Source organism: Acomys minous (assembly GCF_964271855.1).
Source record: "Acomys minous genome assembly, chromosome: 5".
Classification (NCBI taxonomy): domain Eukaryota; kingdom Metazoa; phylum Chordata; class Mammalia; order Rodentia; family Muridae; genus Acomys; species Acomys minous.
This window is the reverse complement of record NC_140494.1, coordinates 64,742,873-64,759,511: the sequence shown is the minus strand read 5'-3', so window position 1 is coordinate 64,759,511 and position 16,639 is coordinate 64,742,873. Positions and strand designations below refer to the sequence as shown.

Sequence of the window (16,639 nt, the reverse complement as noted above, 5' to 3'; positions counted from 1 at the left end):
ATTCCCAGGACCCAAATGGCAGCTCACAATTGCAGCCCAGCTAAGAGGTTCATCACCCTCTTCTATACATCACGGGACTACGTACACATGCAGGAAAAACATCCATAGATATAAAATAAATCAAGCAAACAACCCAAAAACAAACAAACAAACAAACAAACAAACAAAAAGCCCCAACTTGGACAGATCTCGAGAAATGACACCCAAGGCTGACCTTTCAACTCCACTTGTACATGACATACATGTACATTTACATGTCTGTGAAATATCCACACCCACACACCATGCCACCTACAAACAAAAGATTTCACAAGCACACCAATACATGCCGAGAGCGACAGTAAAGTGGAGGGAAATTATGGCAAGAGGGCATTGGAAACGTCCCTCAGAGGGATGGGTGTCTTCTCCAACTAGGGTTAGACATGGGGAACCTGCTATCTATCTCTAAACAACCTCCTTCCTTCTCCTGCTTGGCTCTGGTTTTCCGGGAGATGGTATGGTTTGCACCTTCCCCCAATTTTCCCAATTTCAGATCCCTTTCTGCCCGTGAGTGCCCGATGGTGTGTACTGTCATACGGATCACACTTGCTACACTCTGGCCTGAAGGGTGAAGCCCACCCACTTAGCCTCAGAAGAACTCACGCGTCCCTTGAAGTGAACCATGCTGGTTCCCGGCTCCTGGTCCCTTCTCCAGTACTTCTGGAACACCCTAACCTGTCATGCCTGCCTGGTGACTTCATCTATAAATCATTCCTGCTACATGTTCCTGGATGTCCTAGGGCTGTGTCGGTCCTTTCTTGGAGCTCTTATAGCAGCACAGTGTGCGTAATTCTGTGTCCTGCATCCCTACTGCAGCAGCAGGGGGTGATGGCAAAGGCACACACTAGAACACTGGCTCCTTCCAGTTGCTCAGAGGATTAACTGAGGTGATATGTAAATGATGCTTGGCACAGCAAACACAAGGCATGAGGTCAATCAGTGTGTGCTTCTGGGTCCATCTTTTCTACTCTCTCCGAGCTGGCTGTGCAGGCTTTACATACAGGAAACTTGACTCAGTTCCCTGGGACACAGTTGGTTGTTACCCATGATGTGACATTACATTCTACAGGAGGGAATCGGGACATGTTTATGACCTACCATAAAAGCACAGACACCAAAGACAATGGCTCTATATCCTCAGGCTATATAGCAAAACTGTGTTGGTTGCACTCAAAAGCTTGAAGCCTTCTGGTACTTTCTAGAGTTCAGTCTATCCCAGGGACCCTTTCTACCCAGCTGTGCCCATCTATGCAAAGTGCCCTGGGGAGTGGGAGGAGGTCTTGCAGTTTCCTTCATGACCTTCAAGTCTTCATGGACTCTTGCTTTCAAATGTGACAAACTTCTATCCCATGTCCAGGGAACTATGGAGGTCATCAAAATGGCTGGCCATTAGTACCCATGTCCCCAGTCCTACATGGAGATCCCTGCATGACTACAAGTCCCACAAGAAACCATCTTTTTTCTTCATTCTGTCAGCCCCAATTTAAGGCAGCTTCCAGCAAGATGGTTAAGTCCTTCATACATGGCTACTATCTACTGAGGACAGGGATCATCCGGGCCAGTGATGCTACCAACTTTGATATGGGTGTGTGAGGTCTGTCTCCCTAAACCCCACTGTTATCCTTTATACTGCTCCCAGGAAACACAGAAGGCCACACCCTAACCTAACTGGCTCCCCTGCATCACAGAGTACTTCTATGCTAAGGGTTTATCCTCCCATTTTCCAGGTGGAGAAGTTAAGGCTCTGGGCCAAGATGAGTTCCCTTTTCAAATCTGTCCAGAATTTGTTTGTAAATACTCTACAGGGAAGTCTATGCTTTTTATCTCAGTCTTTCCAGGCATCCTAAATGCTTGGTTGGGGCTGGCTCTTTTTAAATTCTCTTTAGACCCTGTAGTCCTACAAACTACAGCCAGTTCAAAGGACTGTCAGAAGCGGACCTTGATGGGAACTTTGGATGGCAGCACAGACTCTATCATCTCTCTGATGCCAGCAGTTCCCATAAGTTCAGGGATGCTGGTCCTTACCAGTCTGATCAGACTTTAGGATTGGGGCTAGGAGCAGCTGGAACGTCTCACTCTCCATGGTGTGTGTGTGTGTGTGTGTGTGTGTGTGTGTGTGTGTGTGTGTGTATAGTGACACTGATTTGGGAATGGGCAGTGGTTCCTTTTGGGACACTGGTGTAGGAAAGAATGTCCTTCCTATTAAGAGGGCAAGGCAGGGAGAGACAGGGAAGGGGAAGAGATCTGCAGTAGGTAGTCTAGGCCCTGACACCCTCTGGACTCCTAGTGTGGTCCCACCTCAGAGAGAATGGGGTGAAAGGGACAGGCTAGCTGCTGGGGACAGAGCTGTCACCTCACAATCTTCTGTCTGTTGTCTGAGTTAGGAGGCCTGTTGAGGAAGCTGGACTGACGGGGTACAAAGAAGTGTGACGTTCTCAGCTCTGTATGTGTGTGGGAGGGGGCACTCATGGGCCTGGGTCTGTGTTGAGCCCCTAGGTTTCTGTATGTGTTGGTGTTTTTGTTTGTTTGTTTGTTTTTCAAGACAGGGTTTCTCTGGGTAGCCTTGGCTGTCCTGGACTCACTTTGTAGACCATGCTGGCCTTGAATTTACAGCGATCTGCCTGCCTCTGCCTCCCGAGTGCTGGGATTAAAGGCATGCGCCACCACGCCCACCACATGTTAGGGATATCTTAATGCTGTGTGTGTGTGTGTGTGTGTGTGTGTGTGTGTGTGTGTGTGTGTGTGTGTCTCAGTAAGATGGATTGGAAGGGTGTGTCTATGGGGAATGGGATTCAGCACTATGTTTTGGGAAGTCCTGAGTGTCTATTTCTCCACCAACCTGAGATCTAGATGGGTCAAGATCAGCAACAGTGTATGGTCTTCTCAGAAGACTAGAAGGTGCCAAAGAGAGCAGACTGGACTGATGTCTGTGCAAATCTTCCCATTTAAGGGGCAAGACATGGGTTTCTGAAAAGAGCAAGCCCACCAAGCCTGATCAGGGGCAAATAGTACACAGCAGGATGAGGGTTTTCAGGTTGAATACGCTCTTAAACACTGTGGAGTCAGAAGGAAGAATACATGGCTCTGATCTTGGTCTTCTTGCAGAGGATGAGGATGCAGGCCAGACACAGGAGACAGGAATCCAAGTGAAGGGCTTAGGGGGACAGAAAGGCAAGGGATGTGCAGATGGGACTGGGATTTGTGGACTGGAGGCGGACCCTGGAGGACAGGTTCTTAGAGAGGTGTCCTAGGAAAGATGTACAGGGGTCCTAAGCCTTCGGGGGAGGGGCGTAGGGGGCGTCCGATTAAGAGGCATGGAATCCTAGAAGCCCTGGGAGGCATCCTGTGGGTGGATCCGCAATGAGCATAGGCGGAATCCGGAGTTCCAGGATTTAGGGCTGGGAATGCCAAGACTTCTAGCAAGGAGGTTACGCTCCTGGCCCGGCTTTCCCGCGGGTGGGGGGTGGGGTGGGGCCGCAGCACTGATGCCCTACCCCTCTCCGCCCCCCGCAGGAGAAAAGCCCAGCCGGGGAGCCTTCCTACTGTGCCAAGAGTGTCGCCATTGCTCTGCCGAGTCTTGCAGTCCCTGCCCTGCATAGCCGATGCCCCGCCCGGAGGCGGAGGCGTCTGCTCACGGAGCAGGAAAACCAGATAGCACGGCCTTCTCGCTCAGCAACCCCTGAGGACCGCACCAGACTTTGTCGCAGCTGCCTTTTCACTCGGGAGCTGACAAGAACCGCTGTCTCGCACTCGGGAGCTAGATCAACCAATACACCGCCCATCAGTCCCTTAGCCCCGCCTCTTAAAGGAGTAGCAGGAAATCTTTCCGATCCATATCCCCAAGAGGCGGACCACAGGACGAGAAGAGCGAATTGAAATGAGAGAATCTGTGATAGATACATAAATTCACCTATCATGATAAGGAATAACATTGACAGCTATGCTACCAGTAATGACCGGTAAGAGGTGTGCCTCTGAAGGAAGACACCAGCCTTGGGCAACCTTTAGCTGGGGCACAGAGCCGGCATTTCTACCCAATCATGAGAGGTCCTAGGGACGGCCATTATTATCTGCTCCTCAAACCTCTGCCTGATGGGCTTGATGAGCTGGGTTGGATGAGAAGAGGGGTTCCTCTTTTCTGAGGACTAGGGGAAGGGGAACGGGGGACAGACAGGACTGGCGGCGGTTGGTGGGGGGGGCAGTGGAGGGGGTAGTACTGTGGGCTGGGAGGGGAGGAGGGGTGGAGCCACAACTGGGAGTTTAAGTGACTAATCAAAAGTTTAAAAAGAAAAGGACAAAGATTGGGGTACAGGTATGCCTTTAGGGCATATTCTTAATTAATGATTGATGTAGAAGGATCCTACCCCTTTGATGGTATTGTCATCATTGGCCTGGCAGTCTTAGTTTCTCTATAAGGAAGCTGACTGAGCAAGTCATGAGGTGGTAGCCATCAGCTCATGGCTCCATGTTCTTGCATTGTTTCAGTTTCTGTTCCAGCTTCCTTCCATGATAGACAAAGAAGAACTATAACCTAAATAAATCCTTTCCTCTTCAAGTAAACACTAAAAATAGGGTGCCTTTTACTCCTCACACCCACACTGAACATAGTTTACCACCCCCAATTAAGACATAAAGATTAAACATTCAAACTTCACAGTTTTCTACAAACACACACTCAAAACATGCAATGGCCACTCAGTGTGCATAGATTTCATTAGTAATTGGGCTTTCCTCTTTTTTTTTTCTTTTTTTTTCCTGGCTATTTTCAGGAGTAACACACTGAAAATTCTTCCTCACACCTCGTTACTGCTTCCATTATTACTGTGTACTAACTGATATTTATAATCCAGTGGACAGAAAGGCTACTGAAGGTATTTACTTATGCTACTGAAGATGCCATCCACCTTCAGTTCTAAGATACGTCTTTTAAAGACACATCAGCAAGGAAGAATCTTCCAAACGATGTCCGATGAAATGGTCAGCAGGTGGAAAAATCAACAAAGCACAAGGAAACAGTTTTGCACATTAAATGTATATTCATATGAGTATTGGTTAAAATAACACATATGTAAAACAGAATTACATAGCAGTATGTTCTTGAATCAAAAAGGAAGGAGATATGCATACATTATGATTTCCAAATGGAGCAGAATAGGTGAAATATTTAAGCATTTGGTTGCTGCTTTTAATACCACTAGATGAATAACACTGCCAAATTATAAAAACGTCCTCTTCTAATCTTAAAAGAAAACACCACCACTGAGAAGAGAAGGACAACAATCAAAATTAACAATATAATCTGTGTCATATTCAGGAGGGTGTCCAGCAATCTGAACATAGTTCCAAGACAATGGATGGGCATCTGTAGCTTTGTCAGGATCGCAAGTTTGTGTGCAACCCACCCGTATCTGGGCGCTGAGGTTTGGGCCACTCCATTGATGATGAATATGCTGAACATTATGACCGGTATTCCAGCCTCCTCTTGCTGGTCTTGATCTCTGAGACCTCAAAGCAAAGGTAAAGAATGTTATATTAGTGAGCAAGGTCTCTCTGTCCACATAGTGTAAATGTAGGATCTCATTAAGCAGAGTCTGACACCTGCTAGATCAGAAGGTAAAATCAGAGGCCATTTGGACAAGGCGATTATATTTGAGATGCAACATAATGAAAAAAGAAGATCTGGTATTCTCTTGGCCAGAGGTGGAGTTTGAAGAACCCATTAGTTAGAAAGAGTTTATGTGAGACATTTTTGGTCAGTGTGGGCCTTATTGAAGATCTCAGATGCAGAACCTGAGTGTCCCCTGAAGTAGTGAGAGATGCATGACGAGGGATCCGGGGGTCTCAAGTCTTGAGTCTTGCCAAGGGGCATGGGAAGCAATGAGAACACAAGAGCCATGGATAAAATATAAGGGTCTCAAGCCAGGCATGGTGGTGCATGCCGAGGCAGGCGGTTTTCTGATTTCAAGGCCAGCCTGGTCTACACAGTGAGTCCAGGACAGCCAGGGTTGTTACACAGAGAAACCCTGTTCCCCCACCTCCCCCCACCCCAAAAAAATAAGGCTCACGTTTACAAGGAAAATATTTGAGGGCCTTTGGGAAGAGAGTAGAAATCTGAGGCCTCTTTCTAGAGGTAAGCTAGGCTTGTCTAGTTGGGTAGAGCTTGAAATCTGCAAAGCCTCTCTTTCACATTAGATGCATGTTCCAGCCTACCTCATGCAGGGGAGCATGTACCAGGTACTGTGTTATCAGCTTGCAGCTCATCAGAAATGGGAATATCTGCCCACTTTGGTGAATGTGGTACCTGGTCAGGCAGCAGTATAAGTATTGGTCACAAAGTCTAGATGGCAATGCTGTGTGAGTTCTCCTTCTCAAGCATATGTTCAGCTGCTTGGGTCTAGGTATGAATGCTGGGGGACACATCATTTTGTTTTCTGACTTGATCTTTGGGTCTGGGCTCTACTTGCTATGCTTGGGCTCTGGTACTTTAAGCCGTGCTGTTCTGGAGGTTTCTTCAGTTAAAAAAAATATTCTGGGACCTCAAGTTTGGGCGGAGAATGTCTAAGTCCCCTGAGTTAGAAAAGGACAATGTAAGGGCCTACTTGGTCAGAAAAACATGTTTGAAGACCACTTGGGCAAAATGAGGGGATCTAGGGAACCCTAGTAAACCAGAGGCAGTAAATTGGAATCCCTAAACCTACTAAATCCCCTGCCATGGGGACCTATTTAGAAGATCTGAGAAACTATGGATGTTTATGGACTGTAGCTCTCTATTAGATCAAGCAGGTCTGAGATCCCTTTAGGTAGAATAGAAATAGTTGGTGTTTATTTGGAAAAAGGGGATAGTAAAAGCCACTTTAGTTAAAGAGGATATTCTCTGACATCTTTGGGTAGGTGGGCTGAATCCAGTTTTGATGTGGGCAGATGAGGAAATCTGCTGCCCTTCTGGGGACAGGTTACAGCTCTAAGACCCTCAAAAATAGAAAAATGAGATAGGAGCACCCCACACTTAGATGAAGTAACCTCAGCCTCACTTAATCATGTCTGTGGTCCTATTGGATAGAAGCTTAGGGTTAATTGATACCTTGGGAGTTACACAAAATTCTAGTGTTTTCACTCCTTTGTCCACTCCAAACTTGAAATCACCATCTTAAATACACATCTTCTGAATGTCCATGTCAGGTGTGGCAGCAGTATTAGAAATCTTCTCAGATGCTGCAACGCCGCAGTTTCTGAATCTGTGTCTTTCTTAAATTTATGTCCATTCACACATTCCTCTACATGTAGAACAGGAGGTATAGGTCTAAGGAACCAGAATAAAGACAGCAGTTGGAGTTACCCTTATCTTGCACTCTTGTGTTGATGATCTCAGTTCAGAGTGTTCTGAGATTTTCAGGACACTCCAAATAGAATTTGTAGCTATAAAATTATCCGGGCATATGGTGACCATGTGGGATTTCCTCGATCACACAGGCCATGTCCAGAGCACTCTTTATTGTAAATGTCTAAATATCCCGAGGTAATATTGGGAAGGACCCAGGAATCTTTGGATAGAAGTAAAAGGACCATTATGTTTTTCATCAAAAATATTGTGGCAGATTCCATGGGAACAAGGGGTGTTAAAGCACCCTGGTAATAAGCAGAATTTCTGAGACATTTTGGGCAAAGGGGAAGGTTGCATCTATTTGTCAGAGGGGTAAAATCTCTGAATAAGTTCAAGAAAATAAGAAAGCCCATTTCCCATTGGACAAAACATAAATACCTTTGAAAGCAAAAGAAGTTATGGTACTGCCTGATCAACTTCAAATTCCTTTTCAATATTCAGAGTATCTATATACATTGCAGGCTGTGTGAAAGACCAGGTAACAATCGTTGCATCCTTCCAATAGGTTGGATGGTTATCATTGGTCGAGAGAGCCTTTGGTCAGATGACATAAGCCGAAGGCCCCTTTCTTCAGAGTAGTAATGTCTTAGACTCCAGGTAGCAGGAAGGAGGTTGGAAAAAATCCTAGATAGTTGGAAATATAGCAGGCATACATAGTTAATAGAGAAAGATATATAGATCCCTTACAAAAGCTTATAGGCTCGAGTCCTCTATTGGCAAACAAGACATTTTCATTTCCTGTCACCTTAGACATAAGGAGAAGGTTTTGTTGACCCCTAGACAGAGGGACTAAAAGTGGAGGGTCTGAAGCTCTTGTAGGCAGAGGGAGGAGTCCTGATCCCTGTAAGAAAGGAAGACATTTTTCAGAACGGTTGGCCAGAAGGTGTAAATTTGAGAACCACTGGAGCACAAGAAGTAGTTCTGATGTCCCTTTCAGAGGGGGTGTTGGATGTGAGACACAGTTAAGTAGAACTGGAAGGTTTGAGCCTCTTTAATCACAAAGAGAATTGCTGGAATCCATCTTTGTTAGAGGATAATTTCTGAGAGCCTATTTGACTAGAAGTGGAGTTTGGAGTCTTGGGCAAGTAGAGGTGATCTCAGGACCCCTCAATCATATGGGTGAGATATTGGGTCCTTTTGGTTTCAGAAGGTGCATTTGATCTATAATGAACAGAAATTGATGGTCTAAAGCAATGTGTTTAGGAATAGAAGACTGAAGCCAAAGGGTAGCTCTTTGTTCCCTTATTCAAAGAAAATAGATAGTATCCGTCATCCTTGGCAAACTGTCTGTGTCAGAGTTTCTTTCTTTCCTTTTTTTTTTTTTTTAGTTTGTTTTTTGAAACAGGGTTTCTCTGTCTGGACTCACTTGTAGACCAGGCTGGTCTCGAACTCACAAAGATCCACCTGCCTCTACCTCCCAAGTGCTGGGATTAAAGCATGTGCCACCATGCCCGGCGGTGTCAGAGTTTCTTTCATTGCATCATTCTTGAACCTACAGTTTACCATGGACTGAAGGACAAATCTGTGAACCATTTATTAGGAAAAATGTCTGAGACTCACTCCATAATATCAGGAAGTCCTATGGGCCTCCTCACACTCAATGAATGTTGAAGCCTCCTTTGGACAAATTGGAATGACCTTTGATTCATTAGGAAGATCTGACCCCTCCTTAATTAATGGTAGGAATGAGTACCCTTGGTAATAGAGGAGGTTCTGAGGGGCATGAGACAGGGCAGATGTGTGAAAAATCCCATACTACTCGTGAGACAAAATAGACTACCATACTTCATGAGGTCCTGGCATTGCCTCATCTTCCAATTCTTCTTCACAATCTAGCATATCCACATCTTCAGCTAAATCTGCAAGAGACTAAGCATCTATACCAGTATACATGAATAATTTGGGTGGGGGGGCTCCCAGCATGTTTGTCCCCTAACAGCTGTGTTTAGCCAGCCAGAACTGAGCTGGACCTGTGATTTTCACACCACATCACGTGATTTTTACTGAATTAAGTGACATGGGGTTCCAGGATTTGGGTTCTCTTCTTGATTCCTGCGAACTCTAACCAGTGGTACCAATGATCGTTAAAACAAATAAGATATCCCCTGTGTCCTTGCTCTAAGGAGAATGTACTGAGGGCTTATTGGGTCAAATGTTTAAAGGCCTCTATCATCAGAGGAAGCAAAAATGTAAAGGTTCTGGAGAGGAGGAGGATCCCAGACCCTGCTGGACAGAAGGGAAATACTCTTGTTTACCTTATGTAGTGTAGGAAGGTCCATGCACTGCATATCTCCATGTCTTCAGGGAATTCTAGGAAATTCTTATCTCTCAGGAGTCCACTGCAGATTTTCAAAGCAACCTGAGGGTTCTTCAGGCAGGTGGCATCATTCTCAGGGTATGTTCCCTACTTAAACTTACAATAAGCTTCACAGGTGGTAGACATGGAAAACAAACAGGAATCTTTCTGGTGAGCAGCTTAAAGGTAGATGGTCTTGGATCCAGGCTGAGACGTTTATTCACTGGCCATGGGACTTGAATCTAGAGTTCTCTGGAGGAGAACCTCTGGTCTCCCTTAGTTCAATGGTAGATCTAAGTTGGCCATGAACATAAAGAGAAGCTCATATGCTTTCTTGGCCACAGGGATTCAGTCTCAAACACCCTTCAGCAGAGCCTGAATATTTGGAACATACCATTCAGTCACAGGGTCAGTTCTGTGGCTTGCTTCACCAAGAGGGTGTGTCTCAGACCACTCCTTCTGTGTGTCACCACTCTTGAAGTCATAGTTTGGTATAGTTCTGCAGGAAAATATCTAAGTCTTGATTGAGTCATTATTTTCTGGAGGTATAAATTGTCCTTATTCTAAAAAAAAAAAAAATAGTTAAGTCTGAAGCCCCATTGTGACTTTGTAGAAATTGCACTGTTCATTTATTCTAAAAGAGTCTTAATTGTGAACTTCCTGAGACATTTGGTAAGTTCTGAAGCCCCTTGACTCTCAAGTCAGATGTCTCAGGACCACGTCAGTCATTGAGGATGCATGTGACACGCTTGTTCTTTAGTGATAACTCTGAGGCCCATTTGGGCAGTTAGTGAATGGCCAAGGTTTCCTGATTTTCAAAGGAAAAGTGTGTCAATGTGCCTATGAACATTGGCAAATGTCTGAAGCGTTTGGTATTGAGATAAAACATCCTTGAGCTATTGATAAAAGTTGAGGGGTACCTTGCTTCTAGACGGATAAGATTGAGGCCATTTGGATTACTGGGGAGGACCCTTGGACAGAATAAGAATGTTGGAGATATCAACAAATGAACAGGGAATTTTGCGGATGCCATTCCTTAGTGGCAGAAACTCTTATACTATGTTGGGGGAAAGCAGGAAGTCCAAAGAGTCTCATGTGTAGCAGGGGAAGATCAAGAGTCAATTTGGGGATTAGAGAAGTCCTGAACATTTCCTTATCCAATCTTATTGGAATCTAGAACATCCATATCATGCTAGCTAGGCATTTCTGTGATTAAGTCTCCAACATGCTGAGAGGTAATTCACTAGATCTCCTTAGTAAATTCGGCTGCCTTCTTCTGAACATGATGAGGATAGCTTCTTCATTTCTACTGACCAAGGTGAAGGCATACATCCTGGGTTTAGGGCCCTTCTGGTTTCTATTAGTCTCTAGGACCTCACAAACCAAGGTCCTATTCTTTGCACACATGTCATGAGGTCAAAGGACCAGAATCAGAAGCATCCAGAACATCATAGGAAAAGGAAGCTTATTTGTCACCCATTAGGTCAGATGAAGTAGGTTTATGGCCACACTGGTCAGAGGTAGCGTGTTATTCTCCATGGGGGATGCATTGTGTAGCATGGTCTTCTAGCTAGAAATAGTGGTATATTCTTAATCAGAAGGGAAACACCTGCTTTGCTTTTAGTCAGGGGCCTATCCTATGCCTTAGCATGCATCTGAACATGCTAGTAGTGGAAGGTGTAGGTTTGACAGATGGTTGATGAGAAGGAAAAGTTACAACTCTGTTCTTCATGTGGGCACAGAATGGCAAAATACGAGGCTGGCTTATGCATAAGAAGATCTAAAAATGCCATGGTAAAGGAAAGCAGGGTCCAGGATCTCCTCTTGATAGGGCAGCTTTAGAATTTCTATGTGAGAGGCCAAGGAGCTCTATTGCCTCCTTGGGCTGAAGGGCTAAGTCGGTGACTGCCTAAGGCAGAAGTTAAAGGTCTGATCCACTGTGGATTAGACAACAAATTTCTGAAACTCCTTTGGTCACCAGAAGCATGTCTGAGGCCCAGGTTGTTTGGTGGGGTGCATAGGAGGCTCTCTATATCATCTAAAGCATCCAGAGGCTGCAATGCGCACTGGGGGCATGGCTGATACATGTCATTGTACTGAGAATATGAAAATCTGGGGCTATGTTGGTCAGATTGAAAAGGTCTTTGACCTTCTTTAGGGGAGAGGTTAGAACTAAATCTCCATTTTTTCAGTGGGATCCTTTGGAGATTGGTTGGGAATAACTTTGAACGATATCTGTGGCCTCCAAGGACAGAGGGGTTATGTATGAGCACCCCATATTCATCTTGCAGAGCAATGTCTTTCCCTTTGTAAGATATGGAAGATCTCATATCTAGTTGAGATATGGTATGGCTGACTGTTGGATAGCAGGGGATGAGCTGGCCTTCTCTTTGGGAATTGGTGCATATATGAGTCCCCAGCAGCCCCCTTTGGCACTAAAGGAAGGTTTCTCTTCCTCTTGTGCATGTTTCAACCACTGATTAGTAGTATCTAGGTGGCTGACCTCTCCTTGGGGCGATGAGCAAGTTTTGACACCCTCATGGGTACTGTATACATCAGGAGAGGTCTTAAAGTGTTCTTGGTCTGTAGGGGAAGTTTTTATGGCTCTTTGGTTATAAGGGTCGTCCTTCAGGTTTCTTCTGGTAGAAGTATGCGTGGGAGTCCTCTGGGGAGAGGCAAAATAGGTGAGGTTCTCTTCATGAGAAGTAGTAGTTTCCATGCCTCCTTCTGTAAAGATGGAAGGTGATATGCTGTCTTTATGAGTAGCTTTTTGTTTCTGGCCCCTTATGGAAAATGAGGAAGGTGTGAGCCCTTTTTTTGATGAAGAGGATGGTTGGCAGCCCTTCTGTTTTGAATGGGAAGCATGAAAGTCTCTTCAGTCAGAGCAGGCTTTTTCCAATTTGATTTTTGGTAGATTTGGACCATCCAATGATGCCTTGGTAAGATGTAGGACTTATGAGGCCCTCTGGTTGAGATCCAGAGGTTCTACAAACTCCCGTGCAAGATTCAGAAGTGGAGAGGCTCCCATTGGCCTGTTTTGTGCTTTGTACCCTTTTTGTTAGAAATGGAAGTTACCCCCTCCTTTTTGTAAGAAGGGCAAAGTTTTGAGCCCTCATCTGATGGCACAGATTTGAGGCATGCTTGGTCTAAAGAGGCATCTTCTGATCTTGTTTTATTAGACTCAGACTTAGAATGTGTAGAGCTCTCTTGTGAAGGTGGAGATGGAGATGAAGAATGTCTGAGGTCATCTTTATGAGAGGTACAAGATATGAAGCTCAATTCTGATGATGTTGGGGTTGGGACAGTCCTTTGAGGAGGAGAAGTAGAACTTGAGTCATTTTTGACATACTTGGAAGATGGGAGCCTACTTTTTCCAAAATGAATAGATTTTTAAGCCATTAGGTTCTGAAAGGGAATATCTGATATCCCCTCCAGGAAATGGGACACAGCTCAATAGCCTTTTGTTAGAATTTGAAGCTCTGGGCCTTGTTTGGGCATACAGGGACTCTCTCATGCAGCATTCATGGGGAGTGATAGATGTTGATGCCGCTCCCGTCCAGCAGGAAAGACACCAACTCCGGGAACTCTTCTTGCAGGAGTTTTTATTCAGAATCCTTGACTACCAGAGTGACCCCGGGAAAAGCCCCCACAGAACCTTTATAGTGTGCCTGTCCTATCAGAAACTACCATGTCATCACTCCTGGTTGGTGCATTTGGATCACACCACTTCACACTATGTCTTGTTCGAATCATGCCACCTTATGTCATGCCTTCAGGCATGCACATAAGGGGCTTGCTCACTGCGCATGATTGCGCCGGGGAAGCAGCAGGGGGCGCTGCTATCTGTGGCTCTCCACAGTTCCCCCTTATTCATTCAATTTTGAGCAAGTGGCACAGAGAATGCCTGGTAGGTTGTCCCCCCTGCACTGGAGAAATAGGCTGACAAGATGGTTGAACATTGGCCTTATAGCCCGTCCCCAACTTCTTCTTCTTCTCCTCCCTCGCTTTATTAGAAAAGGAGGTAGATAGATCCATCATATACAGGTGAACTGGGTCCCCGAAGGGAGCGGGCATTAACCAGAGGGGGGAAGCATTGACCTGATCCTCCTAGGGCCACATTGGCCTGTCAAGATGTCTTTTTGAGGAGGAGAGGGGGGTCCTGATCTGCTGTCTGTGGGCATCCCCAACATACATCGAACAAGACAGTTTCCAACATCAACCTCTATGCAATCAGGTTTACTTCTTGGGGGACTCAGAGTCGGACAATCAGGTCCTCCCCCTGTGGTACCTTGTTCTACACCCCTTGCAGGTGCCCATGCCTTACGGCAGGCAATATCTGAGTATATGCCATTCTCACCATGCCAAGGAAGGGGAAACGGAAGCACATTAGTGTCATGGCCTTGGTCTGCCAAGTGCACGGAGGATCTATACCCATCACTGACTACTTCTCTATCATGCCAAGCCACATTTGAGGAGATTGCCCAGCCTCCAGTGCAGCAAATGCTTGCATCATAGAGGCCTGAGTGTGATGTTGGTGGGTGTGCATCCTGCATATGCACCAGAGTGCTAGGCAACTGACAAGGACCAGACACACTGTCAAAGCTCTTATTCCCGCCCATTCCTGCTGATGAGAGAAGGCGTTTTGGAACCACTGCAACAGCCCAGAGACCATGGAGACATCAGTTCGTGTAGAATTGATGTGCACTAGGGAGAGACGCAGTTCCTGCAGGGGACTATCCAGGCTTCTGCTCCAGTTACCTGCAAGATACTGGGAGAGACTGCTAGACAAGTTAATAATCTGAAAACATAAGCTTCCCTTAAGGGGAAAGCCCATATTTTCTGTATCAGGTGCAATCTCTTTTGTTAACGAAACATTGGTGGTGAAGATTCTTGGGAAAATTGCGGTTGTATGTTTTAGAAAACCCAACAAGATTCCCCACCTATACTCAGGCTGTGTCATGGAGCCCGGAATGTTTATAAGGCCTTGCAATGTAGTAGAACTACTGCCAATTAGTAGTCCCACTGTGTCTTTTGGTAGAGGGCCAGTGAAATCAGTGGCTACCAACTGAGGCCCTATTTGTGAGGTGAGTACGAGTCTGGTGGTGGAACAGAAGTCGAGGCCTGTGCTTCCTCTAGTAGCTCTCCGGGGCATTGCCATTCTATGGGAGAACACAGACTCGGCCACTGTTCCGGAGCTCTGGTCTCCTCCATTGCCCCATATATTTGAGGGCTCTGAGGACAAGGGCCCCATGTCCCGTTTTTTGGCCGTGCTCCCCTAAATCCTGCTGCTAGTGGTTGACCATTAATGTCTTTTACTGACCGGCATTCATTAGCCCAATGATTTCCTTTCCTGCATTTGGGACAGAGGCCAGGTGTACATGGAGAAGGATCTTGACTAGTCTGATTAATCCCCCTGGGACACTGGCGTCTGAAATGTCCTTCTTTGCTGTACTTGAAGGAATTTTGAGAACCAGTAATTCCCTTTCTATTCCCTCCTTGGGCTGCCTGCATCACGGCTGCAGCCAATCCTGCATTTGATAATGGCCCTCCTATCTCTCTGCAGATCTTTAACCACACATCTAAAGATTTATGTTTGTATGGATTTATAGCTTGTCTACATTCCTTGGTACATTGCTCAAAAATAAGTTGTTTTATCAAAGGCATTGCAGTATCTGGGTCGCCGAAGATCTTTCCAGCAGCATCAACTAACCTGGCCACAAAGTCAGCAAATATTTCATTGCCTCCTTGATTAATTTTTGTGAGATTTCCAGATACTTCCCCTCGTTTAGGAAGGGCTTTCCATGCCCTTGTGCCAATAAAATTAATTTGCTCAAAAACTTGCACCGGATATCCTGTCTGTTGGTTAGCGAAATGTCCCTGCCCCATAAGCATATCCTGGTCCCATGCCAGTTGTCCGTTAGCTGCATTGGCAGTTGCCTGCTCAGCTGAGAACTCAATGTAATAAGCTTTCCAATCTAAATAGGCGCCAGGTGAAAGGCAGGCTTGTGCTAAATTTTGCCAATCTGAGGGTGTCATGCAATATCTCCCTAGGGATTCCAACTGCGCCATAACAAAGGCTGCGGTCATGCCATAAGCACGAACAGACTCAGCCAGTCTTTGGACAATTTTAAAATCCAAGGGTTTGTGATAATGATTCCCTTGTGCATTCTGAAAAAACTGGGTAACAATGAGGGGCATTTTGCAAATGAAATTGCTTCCATACCTCAGGAAAGGCAGACCTACCTCCCCCTGGTATATGGGGCGGGGGTCTTATTCCGCCTGGAGATTTAGGTGGTTCTAGTTCAGGAGCTGACGGCTGCATAATCTTAGTCTCCTTTTTTGGTATAATAATGCTATATAGCTGTTCAGCCAACTCCTCTAATTCTTCGTCCTCAGGGCCAGAATCATCCCCTTCAAACTGTTCCTCTTTCACTTTCCCCAAAATATAATTCCCCATTTTGTCCGAGTCCTGGAACTTTGTTGTCTCAAAGCCTGAGAACTTAACAGTTATGTCCCACTTACCGGAAACTTAATTCCCCATTTTGTCCGAGCCCCGGAACTTTATTGTCTCAAAGCCTGAGAACTTAACAATTATGTCCCACTGACCGGGAACTTACCAGCTAACTGCCCTGGCTGCCGCAAGTTCTGAGATTCCCCGTACAGGCCACCAAAATGTCGATGCTGCTCCCATCCAGCAGGAAAGACACCAACACCGGGAACTCTTCTTGCAGCAGTTTTTATTCAGAATCCTTGACTACTGGAGTGACCCCGGGAAAAGCTCCCACAGAACCTTTATAGTGTGCCTGTCCTATCAGAAACTGCCACATCGTCACTCCTGGTTGGTGCATTCGGATCACACCACCTCACGCTATGTCTTGTTCAAATCACGCCACCTTATGTCATGCCTTCAGGCATGCACATAA

General features: G+C 45.7%; 1 protein-coding gene and 1 long non-coding RNA gene across 3 annotated transcripts in view; one reads left to right on the top strand and one right to left on the bottom strand.

Moving 5' to 3' along the window:
- The window catches only part of LOC311597265 (zinc finger protein 431-like), a gene marked incomplete at its 3' end in the record, with an annotated part of 69,929 nt that extends 67,886 nt beyond the window's left edge, over positions 1 to 2,043 (bottom strand). The window contains exon 1 of the mRNA XM_084781488.1: positions 1,978 to 2,043. Within this exon, the coding sequence (XP_084637614.1) occupies positions 1,978 to 2,040 (63 nt within the window). The 5' untranslated portion in view covers positions 2,041 to 2,043. The remainder of the gene's footprint in view (positions 1 to 1,977) is intronic.
- Positions 2,044 to 2,759: 716 nt separating this feature from the next.
- The window catches only part of LOC311597586, a 29,883-nt gene continuing 16,003 nt past the window's right edge, over positions 2,760 to 16,639 (top strand). For both annotated transcript variants that reach the window (XR_014779272.1, XR_014779273.1), the window contains exons 1-2: positions 2,760 to 3,998; positions 4,809 to 5,556. This is a non-coding gene — a long non-coding RNA (uncharacterized lncRNA). The remainder of the gene's footprint in view (positions 3,999 to 4,808; positions 5,557 to 16,639) is intronic.